This window comes from Salmo trutta, chromosome 13 (genome assembly GCF_901001165.1).
Source record: "Salmo trutta chromosome 13, fSalTru1.1, whole genome shotgun sequence".
Lineage (NCBI taxonomy): Eukaryota > Metazoa > Chordata > Actinopteri > Salmoniformes > Salmonidae > Salmo > Salmo trutta.
Genome location: NC_042969.1, coordinates 19169759 through 19187221, shown reverse-complemented (window position 1 = coordinate 19187221; position 17463 = coordinate 19169759). Strand labels below are relative to the sequence as shown.

Genomic DNA, 17463 nt, shown 5'->3' with positions numbered 1-17463 from the left:
GGTATCGGTAAGTGTTATCCCCCAAAAATCGGAATCGGACAAAAAAATACATATCAGTTAGCTCCATATATGAATGATATATATCCACTGATTGGTGAAGAGTATAACTTATAAATGAATGATATATATCCACTGATTGGTGAAGAGTATAACTTATAAATGAATGATCTATATCCACTGATTGGTGAAGAGTATAACTTATAAATGAAAGATATACAGTGAGGGAAAAAAGTATTTGATCCCCTGCTCATTTTGTACGTTTGCCCACTGACAAAGAAATGATCAGTCTATAATTTTAAGGGTAGGTTTATTTGAACAGTGAGAGACAGAATAAAAACATCAAAATCCAGAAAAACACATGTCAAAAATGTTATAAAATGATTTGCATTTTAATGAGGGAAATAAGTATTTGACCCCTCTGCAAAACATGACTTAGTACTTGGTGGCAAAACCCTTGTTGGCAATCACAGAGGTCAGATGTTTCTTGTAGTTGGCAACCAGGTTTTCAAACATCTCAGGAGGGATTTTGTCCCACTCCTCTTTGCAGAGCTTCTCCAAGTCATTAAGGTTTCGAGGCTGACATTTGGCAACTCAAACCTTCAGCTCCCTCCAGAAGGTCTGGAGACTGTCTAGGCCACTCCAGGACCTTAATGTGCTTCTTCTTGAGCCACTCCTTTGTTGCCTTGGCCGTGTGTTTTGGGTCATTGTCATGCTGGAATACCCATCCACAACCCATTTTCAATGCCCTGGCTGAGGGAAGGAGGTTCTCACCCAAGATTTGACGGTACATGGCCCCGTCCATTGTTCCTTTGATGCTGTGAAGTTGTCCTGTCCCCTTAGCAGAAAAACACCCACAAAGTATAATGTTTCCACCTCCATGTTTGACGGTGGGGATGGTGTTCTTGGGGTCATAGGCAGCATTCCTCAGGCAGCATTCCTCCTCCTCCGAACACGGCGAGTTGAGTTGATGCCAAAGAGCTCCATTTTGGTCTCATCTGACCACAACACTTTCACCCAGTTGTCCTCTGAATCATTCAGATGTTCATTGGCAAACTTCAGACGGGCATGGATATATGCTTTCTTGAGCAGGGGGACCTTGCAGGATTTCAGTCCTTCACGGCGTAGTGTGTTACCAATTGTTTTCTTGGTGACTATGGTCCCAGCTGCCTTGAGATCATTGACAAGATCCTCCCGTGTAGTTCTGGGCTGATTCCTCACCGTTCTCATGATCATTGCAACTCCACGAGGTGAGATCTTGCATGGAGCCCCAGGCCGAGGGAGATTGACAGTTATTTTGTGTTTCTTCCATTTGCGAATAATCGCACCAACTGTTATCACCTTCTCACCAAGCTGCTTGGCGATGGTCTTGTAGCCCATTCCAGCCTTGTGTAGGTCTACAATCTTGTCCCTGACATCCTTGGAGAGCTCTTTGGTCTTGGCCATGGTGGAGAGTTTGGAATCTGATTGATTGATTGCTTCTGTGGACAGGTGTCTTTTATACAGGTAACAAACTGAGATTAGGAGCACTCCCTTTAAAAGTGTGCTCCTAATCTCAGCTCGTTACCTGTATAAAAGACACCTGGGAGCCAGAAATCTTTCTGATTGAGAGGGGGTCAAATACTTATTTCCCTCATTAAAATGCAAATCAATTTATAACATTTTTGACATGCGTTTTTCTGGATTTTGTTTTGCTATTCTGTTTCTCACTGTTCAAATAAACCTACCATTAAAATGATAGACTGATCATTTCTTTGTCAGTGGGCAAACGTACAAAATCAGCAGGGGATCAAATACTTTTTTCCCTCACTGTATATCCACTGATTGGTAAAGAGTATAACTTATATATGAATGATATACAGTTCAAGTCAGAAGTTTACATACACCTTAGCCAAGTACATTTAAACTCAGTTTTTCACAATTCCTGACATTTAATCCTAGTAAAAATTCTCTTAGGTCAGTTAGGATCACCACTTTATTTTAAGAATGTGAAATGTCAGAATAATAGCAGAGGGAATGATTTAATTCAGCTTTTATTTCTTTCATCACATTCCCAGTGGGTCACACGAGTACATACACTCAATTAGTATTTGGTAGCATTGCCATTAAATTGTTTAACTTGGGTCAAACGTTTTGGGAAGCCTTCCACAAGCTTCCCACAATAAGTTGGGTGAAATTTTGCCCATTCCTCCTGACAGAGCTGGTGTTACTGAGTCAGGTTTGTAGGCCTCCTTTCTCGCACACGCTTTTTCAGTTCTTCCCACAAATGTTCTATAGGATTGAGGTCAGGGCTTTGTGATGGCCACTCCAATACCTTGACTTTGTTGTCCTTAAGCCATTTTGACACATCTTTGGAAGTATGCTTGGGGTCGTAGTCCATTTGGAAGACCCATTTGCGACCAAGCTTTAACTTCCTGACTGATGTCTTGAGATTTTGCTTCAATATATCCACATCATTTTTCATCCTTATGATTCTATTTATTTTGTGAGGTGCACCAGTTCCTTCTGCAGTAAAGCACCCCCACAACATGATGCTGCCACCCCCGTGCTTCACGGTTGGGATGGTGTTCATTGGCTTGCAAGCCTCCCCCTTTTTCTCCAAACATAACGATGGTCATTATGGCCAAACAGTTCTATTTTTGTTTCATCAGACCAGAGGACATTTCTCCAAAAAGTACAATCTTTGTCCCCATGTGCAGTTGCAAACCGTAGTCTGTTTTTTTATGGCGGTTTTGGAGCAGTGGCTTCTTCCTTGCTGAATGGCCTTTCAGGTTATGTCGATATAGGACTCGTTTTACTGTGGATATAGATCATTTTGTACCTGTTTCCTCCAGCATCTTCACAAGGTCCTTTGCTGTTGTTTTGGGATTGATTTGCACTTCTCATACCAAAGTGCGTTCATCTCTAGGAGACAGAAGGCGTCTCCTTCCTGAGCGGTGTGACTGCTGTGTGGTCCCATGGTGTTTATACTTGCTTGCTATTGTTTGTACAGATGAACGTGGTACCATCAGGCATTTGGAAATTGCTCCCAAGGATGAACCAGACTTGTGGAGGTCTACATAGTTTTTTCTGGGTCTTGGCTGATTTATTTTGATTTTCCCATGATATCAAGTAAAGAGGCACTGAGTTTGAAGGTAGGCCTTGAAATACATCCACAGGTACACCTCCAATTGACTCAAATGATACAGAAGATAGCTGTATTTAGTAAAAGTCATTATTATGGCATGAACAGCTCAAATAAGCAAAGAGAAACGACAGTCCATCATTACTTTAAGACATGAAGGTCAGGCAATATGGAGTGCAGTCGCAAAAACTTTCAAGTGCTATGATGAAACTGGCTATCATGAGGACCGCCACAGGAATGGAAGACCCAGAGTTACCTCTGCTGCAGAGGATAAGTTCATTAGAGTTACCAGTCTCAGAAATTGCAGCCCAAATAAATGCTTCACAGAGTTCAAGTAACAGACACATCTCAACCTCAACTGTACAGAGGAGACTGAGTGAATCATGCCTTCATGGTTGAAATGCTGCAAAGAAACCACTACTAAAGGACACCAATAATAAAAAGAGGCTTGCTTGGGCCAAGAAACACCAGCAATGGACATTAAACAGGTGGAAATTTGTCCTTTGGTCTGGAGTCCAAATTGGAACTTTTTGGTTCCAACCGCCGTGTCTTTGTGAGACGCGGTGTGGGTGAACGGATGATGTCCACATGTGTATTTCCCACCATAAAGCATGGAGGAGGAGGTGTTATGGTGTGGGGGTGCTTTGCTGGTGACACTCTCTGTGATTTATTTAAAATTCAAGGCACACTTAACCAGCGTGGCTACCACAGCATTCTGCAGCGATACGCCATCCCATCTGGTTTGGGCTTAGTGGGACTATCATTTGTTTTTCAACAGGACAATGACCCAACACACCTCCAGGCTGTGTAAGGGCTTTTTTACCAAGAAGGAGTGTGATGGAGTGCTGCATCAGATGACCTGGCCTCCAAAATCCCCCGACCTCAACCAAATTGAGATGGTTTGGGATGAGTCGGACCGCAGAGTGAAGGAAAAGCAGCCAGCTCAGTATATGTGTTCACTATTATTCTACAATTAAGAAAATAAAGAAAAACCTTTTGAATGAGTAGGTGTTCTAAATCTTTTGACCGGTAGTGTAGCTTATAAATTAATTACATATACCCATTGATTCTTGAAGAATATAACTTCTAAATGCCTCGTGAGGTTAGATCGACTGTTGTACCCCATCAGAACCCAAAATATAAGCTTGTTTACAATATGGTTAAAATTATAATTTTAATGATGTGGATGGTCCTTGCATCCATATCTCTTCTGGCCCATCCCACATTTTTTTTGTTTGTTGCCAAAACAGAGGTGTGTGATGCTTTGTTATTGTTTCAATTAAGGGTTCTAGCTTTAAGGTTAGTACTATGTCTTCCAGGTCAGAAACACCCTACAGAGTTTCTCTCTATCTCCAACTCTCCATCTGTCTATCAGTCCATCTCTCTTCATTCCTCTTTCCTCCCTAAGGTAATATATATCACTGACATCCTCAGGGTGAGAAAGACTTGTCTGTCTCTTTCTCTCTCTCTCTCTCTCTCTCTCTCTCGCGCGCTGTCTCTTGTTCTCTCTCTTTCTTCCTCTCTTTCTTCCTCTCTCTCTGTGTCTCTCTTGCGTGCTGCGTCTCTCTCTCTCTTCCTCTCTCTGTCTGTGTCTCTCTGTCTGTGTCTCTCTTTCTGTGTCTTTCTCTCACTCTCTCATGCTCTCTCTTCTCTCTGTCTCTCTCACTGGTCCTCTGTCTTTCTCTCGCTCTCTCTCTCGCTCTGTCTCTCGTGCTCTCAATTCAATTTGCTTTATTGGCATGACGTAACAATGAACATATTGCCAAAGCTTACTTTGGATATTTACAATATGAAAATAATAAGAATCAAAATTGTCCACGGGACAACAGTAACAACAATAACAAAGGGTCAAAAATAACCATACATTGAAGAATAACAATCAGCATACAGTAGAGGACATGTGCAGGTTGATTGGTCTGTCAGACACGGTGCCTTATCTTATGGTAGGCTCTCTCTCTCTCTGTCTCATGTGCTCTCACTCTCTGTCTCTCTCGTTCTCAATCTTTCTCTCTCTCTCTCTCACTGTCTCTCTCTCTCTCTTCCCCTCTCTTACTGTGTCTCTCTATTTCTCTATCTCAGTAATCCCAGTAGAGCCTGGTAACCAAAGGACAGTGCAGGTCTTGTGAAAGAGCAGAGGTAGAGGGAGGAGTGGTAGGTGGGTAAGCACGAATACCTGGTCAATCTAGTGGGGTTTGTGATCAGTCTATCAGGGAGAGAAAGTGAGGGCAAGAAATGTACGAGAATTAATCTCAATGACATCATCAATGTTGAACAGGAATATGTTTCATACTTCCGTGGGCATTGGGGGAAAGTTGCTTTAATATTATTTTTTTGTGTGTGGGAACATCCTCAGTGTGCGTGGGTGAGTGTTAACTTAATAACATTGTTTTCTTAGACGCCCACACAGCCATGTAAGATAGTTATTGACTAAGCCTCCAGTAAGAGAGAGAGAGAGAGACAGAGAGAGAGAGAGACAGAGAGAGAGAGAGACAGAGAGAGAGAGACAGAGAGAGAGACAGAGAGAGAGACAGAGAGAGAGAGAGAGACAGAGAGAGGGAGAGCGAGAGAGAGAGCGACAGTAGCCATGGAGATGTGAGGATTGGGAGAGGCAGTTTAGGAGAAAGAGATTGGACATCCATAGGATCTAATGAATTGAATTACCACCCCCTTCATCTCTAAAGAATGTATTTCATAGTCAAGCTTATTCAATAGGGTGACACTTGGAAATGTATTCCACAGAGCTAAAAGGATTTTCTATTCCACATGATTGCAATGCAACAGATTTCTATCGACAATGATCTGAATAGAATTTACTGGAATGAAATTGTAACTCTCTGTCCTTTCTTGATGATGTAATTGACCACCCTCCTCCCTCCTGTAGGCCAATGAGAACAGCCTTCTGAGCGCCCAGCTCAAAGGCTTCCCCCTCTTCCTCCACTCCAACCTGGGCCTGAAAGACTGCACAGTCAACTCCAAGTCCCCCCTCCTCTTCATCACGCGCTCTGGCCAACCCCTCCCCGGCCCCCTCCCCGGTGACGACTGGACCGTCTTCCAGTCCAACCACTCCACCTACGAACCCGTCCTCCTAGCCAAGACCCAGTCCGCCGAGAGTGTCCCCTCGCTGGGTACGATGGCCGCACTGCTTCCCTCCGTGGTGCAGGACCTGGGGCTCCATGACGGGATCCAGAGGGTTCTGTTTGGGAACAACCTCAACTTCTGGCTGCACAAGCTGGTGTTTGTGGATGCGGTGGGCTTCCTGACGGGAAAGAGGCTCTCTCTCTCCCTGGAGCGACACCTACTCGTCGATATAGATGACATCTTTGTGGGGAAGGAGGGCACGAGGATGAAGGTGGATGATGTTAAGGTGATATATAATTGGAAAAAAGAAATGTCAATTTCCAATGTTTCCATCTCTGAGACCTTGTAATTATGCTGTATAATATGTTTGTAATTAAGCATTATTAGACAGGTACAGTGCATTCGGAAAGTATTCAGACCCACATTTTGTTACGTTACAGCCTTATTCTAAAATGTATTAAATGTATTTTTTCCCTCAGCAAACGACGTACAATACCCCATAATTACAAAGAAAAAATAGTTTTTTAGACATTTTAGCAAATGTATAAACATTTAAAACCGATATCACATTTACATAAGTATTCAGACCTTTGTTGAAGCATCTTTGGCAGTGATTACAGCCTCGAGTCTTCTTGGGTATGATGCTACAAGCTTAGCACACCTGTATTTGGGGAGTTTCTCCCTTTCTTCTCTGCAGATCCTCTCAAGCTCTGTTAGGTTGGATGGGGAGCGTTGCTGCACAGCTATTTTCAGGTCTCTCCAGAGATGTTCGATCGGGTTCAAGTCCGGGCTCTGGCTGGGCCACTCAAGGACATTCAGAGACTTCTCCCGAAGCCACTCCTGCATTGTCTTGGCTGTGTGCTTAGGGTCGTTGTCCTGTTGGAAGGTGAACCTTAGACCCAGTCCGAGGTCCCGAGCGCTCTGGAGCAGGTTTTCATCAAGGATCTCAGTTCAGCTTTTCCCCAATCCTGACTAGTTTTCCAGTCCCTGCCGCTGAAAAACATCACAGCATGATGCTGGCACCACCATGCTTCACCGTAGGGATGGTGTCAGGTTTCCTCCAGACGTGACGCTTGGCATTCAAGCCAAAGAGTTCAATCTTGGTTTCATCAGACCAGAGAATCTTGTTTCTCATGGTCTGAGAGTCCTTTAGGTGCCCTTTGGTAAACTCCAAGCGGGCTGTCATGTGCATTTAACTGAGGAGTGGCTTCCGTCTGGCCACTCTACTATAAAGGCTTGATTGGTGGAGTGCTGTAGAGATGATTGTCCTTCTGGAAGGTTCTTTCATTTCCACAGAGGAACTCTGGAGCTCTGTCAGAGTTACTATCGGGTTCTTGGTCACCTCCCTGACCAGGCCCTTCTCCTCCGATTGCTCAGTTTGGCCAGGCGGCCAGCTCTAGGAAGAGTCTTGGTGGTTCCAAACTTCTGTAATTTAAGAACGATGGAAGCCATTATGTTCTTGGGGACCTTCAATGCTGCAGAAATGTTTTGGTGCCCTTCTCCAGATCTGTGCCTCGAGACAATCCTGTTTCGGAGCTCTACGGACAATTCCTTCGACATCATGGCTTGGTTTTTGCTGTGACCTTCGCTGTCAACTGTGGGACCTTATATAGACAGGTGTGTGCCTTTCCAAATCATGTCCAATCAATTGAATTTATCACAGGTATTGTTTTTATATATTTTTGGGCAAAATTGGCTAAAAACCTGTTTTCACTTTGTTGTTATGGGGTATTGTGTGTAGATTGATGGATTTTTTATATATTTATTTTTTATTTTTAGAACAAGGCTGTAAAGTAACAATGTGGAAAAGGGGAAGGGGTCTGAATACTTTCCGAAGACTTCGTAAGTGGGTTGGTACAGCACATGACAGGCATCTTGCCGCTCCAAGTATTATATTAAACCTATTCTCTCCCTCCAACCCCCTCTCTCTCTGTATTCATCTCAGTAGGCTCCTCAGAGTTGACAGGCTTCAGCGTTCCGATAGGGCGACACACTTTCTCAAGAACCATATCCATTCATATTTCAACACAGAATAGAAGGACTTTTTTTGGTTGTCTGCGTTGTTCTGCATCCCTCATCAGAGTTGTACCTCCTCTCATGTGCAGGGGTAGAACATTAGAATACCAGGACTATATCGAGGCTTCCTTCATCTCTTGGCATCTGAACAGTGAGGTTATGGAAGGAACCTGACAAGGCAGGAGAGACAGAGGGCGAAAGACAGAGATGAAGCGTGGATTCATATACAGAGAATAAATTAAACAAACTCAAAGTAGAGGAGAGAGACCTCAAACGTAATGGAGGACATAATAGAGGCCACCAGGGGTTGATGAGGATATGAACAGGGAGAGAGTTACAGACCAACAAGATGAGCTGTGTGTGTGTGTGTGTGTGTGTGTGTGTGTGTGTGTGTGTGTGTGTGTGTGTGTGTGTGTGTGTGTGTTGCCTTGCTCACCCCCCCTCCTCCCTGTGTCAGGCCCTGTTGGAGACCCAGAGAGAGCTGCGTAACCATGTACCCAACTTCACCTTCAACCTGGGCTATTCAGGGAAGTTCTTCCATGCCGGTAAGACAGCATTACTGAACACATTAACAAATCCAAGCAGTATACATATTCCTTTTATAACTTGAGGGCATACACCACACTCCACTGTTTATCAGGCAAAAAAATTCTCTCCCCCTTTCCGTCTCTTCATTCTTTCACTGCTACTCTCCTGCTCCATCCGGTCCTCTCCCTGTCCTCCCTCTGCACACCTCCCATCCTCTTACCTTTTCTCCTCTCCTCCCTCGGCCTTCGTGTCCAGGGTCAGATGAGGAGGACCTGGGGGATGACCTGCTCCTCTCCTACGTCAAGGAGTTCTGGTGGTTCCCCCACATGTGGAGCCACATGCAGCCCCACCTCTTCCACAACCAGTCAGTGCTAGCTGAACAGATGCTGCTCAACAAGAGGTTCGCTATGGTGAGTCTGTCTGTCTGGGGGCTAGCAGTGGGATGCTAACAGTTAGCCCACATCATTGTGTTGCTCCTCATTAGAAATGCTGACGTTAGCCTAATCTCGGGTTAACCCAGAACTAAAGTCTTACATAATTGGTCAGATGTTCGATTAAGTTCTGGGTCCATACTTGTTAAGAGAAGAGCTAGAACGTGGATCGGAACTGGAGCGAAGAGCTCCACCCTCTCTCTTTGTATGTTACGGGCTGAATGTCCCCTCCCCTTCTGAAATTCTAATGATGCTAACACCTCTGAAATGATGACTTGTCCAAAGCACCAGAACTAATGCTGCTCTTTATCTCACATCCTGTTGTATCATGACAGATCTACGGTACCATTTATGTGCTGTGTTGGGCTAGCCTTAGCATTGCTAATGAGGAGAAATACAGTGAGGGCTTGTGCTGAATAAGAGAGATCACTTGGTCATGAGTTATGTGTGTGTTAGGTCGTTTAAGTCTGACTCCTGGCTGTGATTTTAATTATGATTCCTTCTTCCTCCCTACCTACCTCCCATCTCTCTCTCTCCTCCCCCCATTCACCCCTCTTCTGCCTCCCCCTCCCTCTCTTTCCAGGAGCACGGTATCCCCACTAACATGGGCTATGCGGTGGCACCCCACCACTCTGGGGTGTACCCGGTCCACCTGCAGCTGTACGATGCCTGGAAGAAGGTGTGGGGCATCAGGGTGACCAGCACAGAGGAGTACCCCCACCTCAAACCTGCCCGCTTCAGACGAGGATTCATACACAGCGGTATCAGCGTGAGTAACAGGGACCCTACTGACAGTTACTCTCTCAATTCAATTCAATTCGAGGGCTTTATTGACATGGGAAACATATGTTAACATTGCCAAAGCAAGTGAAGTAAATAATAAACAAAAGTGAAATGAACAATACACATTTACAGTAAACATTACACGCGCAGAAGTTCCACTCTCTGTCTCTGGGCTTGTTCTGTCTTCCTTTGCAGATCTGAAGTTACAGAATAGGTGTAAACAAGATGGTGCTGCCTTCTCTTTTCTACTTTCTTCACCACCTTCATAACTCTATTACCCCACCTATCTCACCACCTTCATAACTCTATTACCCCACCTTTCTCACCACCTTCATAACTCTATTACCCCACCTATCTCATCACCTTCATAACTCTATTACCCCACCTATCTCATCACCTTCATAACTCTATTACCCCACCTATCTCATCACCTTCATAACTCTATTACCCCACCTATCTCATCACCTTCATAACTCTATTACCCCACCTTTCTCACCACCTTCATAACTCTATTACCCCACCTATCTCATCACCTTCATAACTCTATTACCCCACCTATCTCATCACCTTCATAACTCTATTACCCCACCTATCTCACCACCTTCATAACTCTATTACCCCACCTATCTCACCACCTTCATAACTCTATTACCCCACCTATCTCACCACCTTCATAACTCTATTACCCCACCTATCTCATCACCTTCATAACTCTATTACCCCACCTATCTCATCACCTTCATAACTCTATTACCCCACCTATCTCATCACCTTCATAACTCTATTACCCCACCTATCTCATCACCTTCATAACTCTATTACCCCACCTATCTCATCACCTTCATAACTCTATTACCCCACCTATCTCATCACCTTCATAACTCTATTACCCCACCTATCTCACCACCTTCATAACTCTATTACCCCACCTATCTCACCACCTTCATAACTCTATTACCCCACCTATCTCATCACCTTCATAACTCTATTACCCCACCTATCTCATCACCTTCATAACTCTATTACCCCACCTATCTCATCACCTTCATAACTCTATTACCCCACCTATCTCATCACCTTCATAACTCTATTACCCCACCTATCTCATCACCTTCATAACTCTATTACCCCACCTATCTCATCACCTTCATAACTCTATTACCCCACCTATCTCACCACCTTCATAACTCTATTACCCCACCTATCTCACCACCTTCATAACTCTATTACCCCACCTATCTCATCACCTTCATAACTCTATTACCCCACCTATCTCATCACCTTCATAACTCTATTACCCCACCTATCTCATCACCTTCATAACTCTATTACCCCACCTATCTCATCACCTTCATAACTCTATTACCCCACCTATCTCATCACCTTCATAACTCTATTACCCCACCTATCTCATCACCTTCATAACTCTATTACCCCACCTATCTCATCACCTTCATAACTCTATTACCCCACCTATCTCATCACCTTCATAACTCTATTACCCCACCTATCTCATCACCTTCATAACTCTATTACCCCACCTATCTCATCACCTTCATAACTCTATTACCCCACCTATCTCATCACCTTCATAACTCTATTACCCCACCTATCTCATCACCTTCATAACTCTATTACCCCACCTATCTCATCACCTTCATAACTCTATTACCCCACCTATCTCATCACCTTCATAACTCTATTACCCCACCTATCTCATCACCTTCATAACTCTATTACCCCACCTATCTCACCACCTTCATAACTCTATTACCCCACCTATCTCACCACCTTCATAACTCTATTACCCCACCTATCTCATCACCTTCATAACTCTATTACCCCACCTATCTCATCACCTTCATAACTCTATTACCCCACCTATCTCATCACCTTCATAACTCTATTACCCCACCTATCTCATCACCTTCATAACTCTATTACCCCACCTATCTCATCACCTTCATAACTCTATTACCCCACCTATCTCATCACCTTCATAACTCTATTACCCCACCTATCTCATCACCTTCATAACTCTATTACCCCACCTATCTCATCACCTTCATAACTCTATTACCCCACCTATCTCATCACCTTCATAACTCTATTACCCCACCTATCTCATCACCTTCATAACTCTATTACCCCACCTATCTCATCACCTTCATAACTCTATTACCCCACCTATCTCATCACCTTCATAACTCTATTACCCCACCTATCTCATCACCTTCATAACTCTATTACCCCACCTATCTCATCACCTTCATAACTCTATTACCCCACCTATCTCATCACCTTCATAACTCTATTACCCCACCTATCTCATCACCTTCATAACTCTATTACCCCACCTATCTCATCACCTTCATAACTCTATTACCCCACCTATCTCATCACCTTCATAACTCTATTACCCCACCTATCTCATCACCTTCATAACTCTATTACCCCACCTATCTCATCACCTTCATAACTCTATTACCCCACCTATCTCATCACCTTCATAACTCTATTACCCCACCTATCTCATCACCTTCATAACTCTATTACCCCACCTATCTCATCACCTTCATAACTCTATTACCCCACCTATCTCATCACCTTCATAACTCTATTACCCCACCTATCTCATCACCTTCATAACTCTATTACCCCACCTATCTCATCACCTTCATAACTCTATTACCCCACCTATCTCATCACCTCATAACTCTATTACCCCACCTTTCTCACCTTCATACTCTATTACCCCACCTATCTCATCACCTTCATAACTCTATTACCCCACCTATCTCATCACCTTCATAACTCTATTACCCCACCTTTCTCACCACCTTCATAACTCTATTACCCCACCTATCTCATCACCTTCATAACTCTATTACCCCACCTATCTCATCACCTTCATAACTCTATTACCCCACCTATCTCATCACCTTCATAACTCTATTACCCCACCTATCTCATCACCTTCATAACTCTATTACCCCACCTATCTCATCACCTTCATAACTCTATTACCCCACCTATCTCATCACCTTCATAACTCTATTACCCCACCTATCTCATCACCTTCATAACTCTATTACCCCACCTATCTCACCACCTTCATAACTCTATTACCCCACCTATCTCATCACCTTCATAACTCTATTACCCCACCTATCTCATCACCTTCATAACTCTATTACCCCACCTATCTCATCACCTTCATAACTCTATTACCCCACCTATCTCATCACCTTCATAACTCTATTACCCCACCTATCTCATCACCTTCATAACTCTATTACCCCACCTATCTCATCACCTTCATAACTCTATTACCCCACCTATCTCACCACCTTCATAACTCTATTACCCCACCTATCTCATCACCTTCATAACTCTATTACCCCACCTATCTCATCACCTTCATAACTCTATTACCCCACCTATCTCATCACCTTCATAACTCTATTACCCCACCTATCTCATCACCTTCATAACTCTATTACCCCACCTATCTCATCACCTTCATAACTCTATTACCCCACCTATCTCACCACCTTCATAACTCTATTACCCCACCTATCTCATCACCTTCATAACTCTATTACCCCACCTATCTCATCATCTCTCCCTCTTTCTTCTCTTTTCTCTGTATCTCCTATCAACATCTCTCCTTCTCTCTGTCCTCCCCTGAGATGGAAAGAACAGCAGGGCAGTTTTATGTATATCACCGTGGCAACAGTGGCCTTGGAATGGCCAGCCTCATTATGCCTTGGTGGTCAATCAGTGTGTGAGGATCACTCTACAGCAGTAGGTGACAGTGGACTGAAGCTACGCCAACCACTGACTGGTCCCCAGACACTACCAACCACTCTGACTGGCCCACAAACACTACCAACCACTCTGACTGGCCCACAAACACTACCAACCACTCTGACTGGCCCACAAACACTACCAACCACTCTGACTGGCCCACAAACACTACCAACCACTCTGACTGGCCCACAAACACTACCAACCACCCTGACTGACCCACAAACACTACCAACCACCCTGACTGGTCCCCACACACTACCAATCACCCTGACTGACCCACAAACACTACAAACCACTCTGACTGGCCCCCACACACTACCAACCACCCTGACTGACCCACAAACACTACCAACCACTCTGACTGGCCCACAAACACTACCAACCACCCTGACTGACCCACAAACACTACCAATCACCCTGACTGACCCACAAACACTACCAACCACTCTGACTGGTCCCCAGACACTACCAACCACCCTGACTGACCCACAAACACTACCAACCACTCTGACTGGCCCACAAACACTACCAACCACCCTGACTGACCCACAAACACTACCAATCACCCTGACTGGTCCCCAGACACTACCAACCACCCTGACCCTGACTGACCCACAAACACTACCAACCACTCTGACTGGCCCCCACACACTACCAACCACCCTGACTGACCCACAAACACTACCAACCACTCTGACTGGCCCCCACACACTACCAATCACCCTGACTGACCCACAAACACTACCAATCACCCTGACTGACCCACAAACACTACCAACCACTCTGACTGGCCCACAAACACTACCAACCACCCTGACTGACCCACAAACACTACCAATCACCCTGACTGACCCACAAACACTACCAATCACACTGACTGGTCCCCAGACACTACCAACCACCCTGACCCTGACTGACCCACAAACACTACCAACCACTCTGACTGGCCCCCACACACTACCAACCACCCTGACTGACCCACAAACACTACCAATCACCCTGACTGACCCACAAACACTACCAATCACCCTGACTGGTCCCCAGACACTACCAACCACCCTGACCCTGACTGACCCACAAACACTACCAACCACTCTGACTGGCCCCCACACACTATCAACCACCCTGACTGACCCACAAACACTACCAACCACTCTGACTGGCCCCCAGACACTACCAACCGCTTTGACTGCCCCCAGACACTACCAACCGCTCTGACTGGCCCCCAGATACTACCAACCACCCTGACTGGCCCCCACACACTACCAACCGCCCTGACTGGCCCCCACACACTACCAACCGCCCTGACTGGCCCCCACACACTACCAACCACCCTGACTGACCCACAAACACTACCAACCACTCTGACTGGCCCCCAGACACTACCAACCGCTTTGACTGCCCCCAGACACTACCAACCACTCTGACTGGCCCCCACACACTACCAACCACCCTGACTAGCCCCCAGACACTACCAACCACTCTGACTGGCCCACAAACACTACCAACCACTCTGACTGGCCCACAAACACTACCAACCACCCTTACTGGCCTCTAGACACTACCAACCACCCTGACTGGCCCCTAGACACTACCAACCACCCTGACTGGCCCCTAGACAATACCAACCACCCCGACTGGCCCCCAAACAGTACCAGACACTCTGACTGGCCCCCAAACACTACCAACCACCCTGACTGGCCCCTAGACACTACCAACCACCCTGACTGGCCCCTAGACAATACCAACCACCCTGACTGGCCCCCAAACAGTACCAGACACTGACTGTCCCCTAAACACTACCTCTTGGATATGCCTTTAACAATGCAACAACAACATCAACAACAGAGAGACTTTTCCCTCCACAACATAAACCCTGACGGCACACCACCAACACACAAGTTAATCTTCTTAAAAACACTATCTGAAACCCCAGTAGTACACTATGTTGTGCTGCCAGTAGGTTTTCCTCTCGTGCTGTCTGTCGGCATCTCTCTCTTCCTGTAGATGATTGATATTCAGATCCCCAGACTCTCTCTAGCTACATGTGTATTTTAATGAATTCCATATAAGCTTCTCCAAATGATAATAATATTATGAAGATTATTGAAAGCAAAAGTGTTGAAATTGCCTGGGGTTTGGAATGTTTTGCATTGAATAGACCAGTGGCTCTGGTGTGTGCGCCTGCATGCTTGTGTGTGTCATTGACTTATAAGTGTGTGTGTGTGTGTGTGTGTGTGTGTGTGTGTGTGTGTGTGTGTGTGTGTGTGTGTGTGTGTGTGTGTGTGTGTGTGTGTGTGTGTGTGTTTTCAGGTCTTGCCCAGGCAGACGTGTGGCCTGTTCACGCACACCATCTTCTATAAGGAGTACCCAGGCAGTCCCAACGAACTGGACAAACTCATTAACGGAGGAGAGCTGTTCCTCACTGTTCTACTAAACCCTGTGAGTTAACACACACACACACTATACATCCAATCACTGCTGGCCACTCCCACTATCAGAGTGAATTTAAGTTAACCTTTGTCTCTCTCTTTCTTGCCTGTTTCTCTCTCCTCCAGATCAGTATCTTCATGACCCACCTGTCTAACTACGGTAATGACCGGCTGGGCCTGTACACCTTTAAGAGCCTGGTGGCCTTCCTGCAAACCTGGACCAACCTGCGGCTGCAGACCCTGCCTCCCATCCAGCTGGCCCACAGATACTTCAGCCTCTTCCCTAACGAGAGAGACCCACTCTGGCAGGTCAGTCTGTGGGACAGAGAGAGACTGGCTGGAACTGGATGTGTGCATTGACGAATACTGGGATGTGATGACTTTCTTGGGGAATCAACTACAAGTGGAACAATCATGTTAGGTTGTATTTTGAGCGGAACATCCTTTTAACCGGAATGTACACAGTTTAGTCTCATTTAGATAGGTCTTTAACATGAGTCCTAGGTGGATCCTTGTCCCGTAGACCACAATCTGCTGCCAAGTATTGTATTTGTGTTCAAAGGGCATCTCCATTGACCATTCCAATGTAGCCGCACGTCCTCAGGATGTTGTATGTATTTGTTCAGGGTTCATTAATCCTTAAGAGTCTATTGACACACCCATGCGTCAATCTAACATAATTTTAGAAAGCCCCTTCAAAATCTGTCAGTTTAAGCTAGAGATATCCGTTTTTTTCACCGCATCTGCCAATGTTGGCCTTCTGCATCTGTGGTGGAAGGTGGCCGAGCTACAGCGGTGTTTGTCAGACCAGGAGACATCCCGATAATCGGTCTTCTCACGAAAACGTCCGTAGCATCCGGTTGGACAAACTAATATGACCCCTCTATGGAAGGGGGAGACTCCCGGACATGATGGTGTTCTCCGTTTTGCTCTACAACCCCCACAAGTGTCAGGGGACTCATTTGAAGGTAACCCATACAAACTAATGGAAGAATGGACGTAGTTTTGTGTCCCAAAAAATAAGGGGTTAAATATGTGTTTTAAAAACTAAAATATTTCCTGAGCTTTCTTATATCTCTTCAAAACCTTATTCCTTATGATTTATTTTTTGACTGTCTGTTTTGCCATTTATGAATGTGTTATTCAATGCGTTTCTATGGGCTATAGTACTAAATAAAAAAATAAATAGAAAAATGCTATACCTAAAGGGGTCCTAAAATTCTAAATAAAATAGCTAAATTATCCATGGAATGACCATCTT

The 17463-nt window shown here is 45.0% G+C and overlaps 1 protein-coding gene across 4 annotated transcripts in view; it reads left to right on the top strand.

Annotated features, from left to right (window-relative positions):
* The window catches only part of LOC115205393 (bifunctional heparan sulfate N-deacetylase/N-sulfotransferase 1), an 89332-nt gene that overhangs the window by 66819 nt on the left and 5050 nt on the right, over positions 1-17463 (top strand). For 3 of the 4 annotated variants that reach the window (XM_029771340.1, XM_029771339.1, XM_029771341.1), the window contains 6 exons: positions 6003-6485; positions 8673-8760; positions 8999-9153; positions 9758-9943; positions 16084-16212; positions 16329-16511. In XM_029771340.1, coding sequence (XP_029627200.1) covers positions 6003-6485; positions 8673-8760; positions 8999-9153; positions 9758-9943; positions 16084-16212; positions 16329-16511 — 1224 coding nt within the window. Of the gene's footprint in view, positions 1-4271; positions 4530-6002; positions 6486-8672; positions 8761-8998; positions 9154-9757; positions 9944-16083; positions 16213-16328; positions 16512-17463 lie in introns of those variants that run through there. The other variant, XM_029771342.1, reaches the window with a different exon arrangement.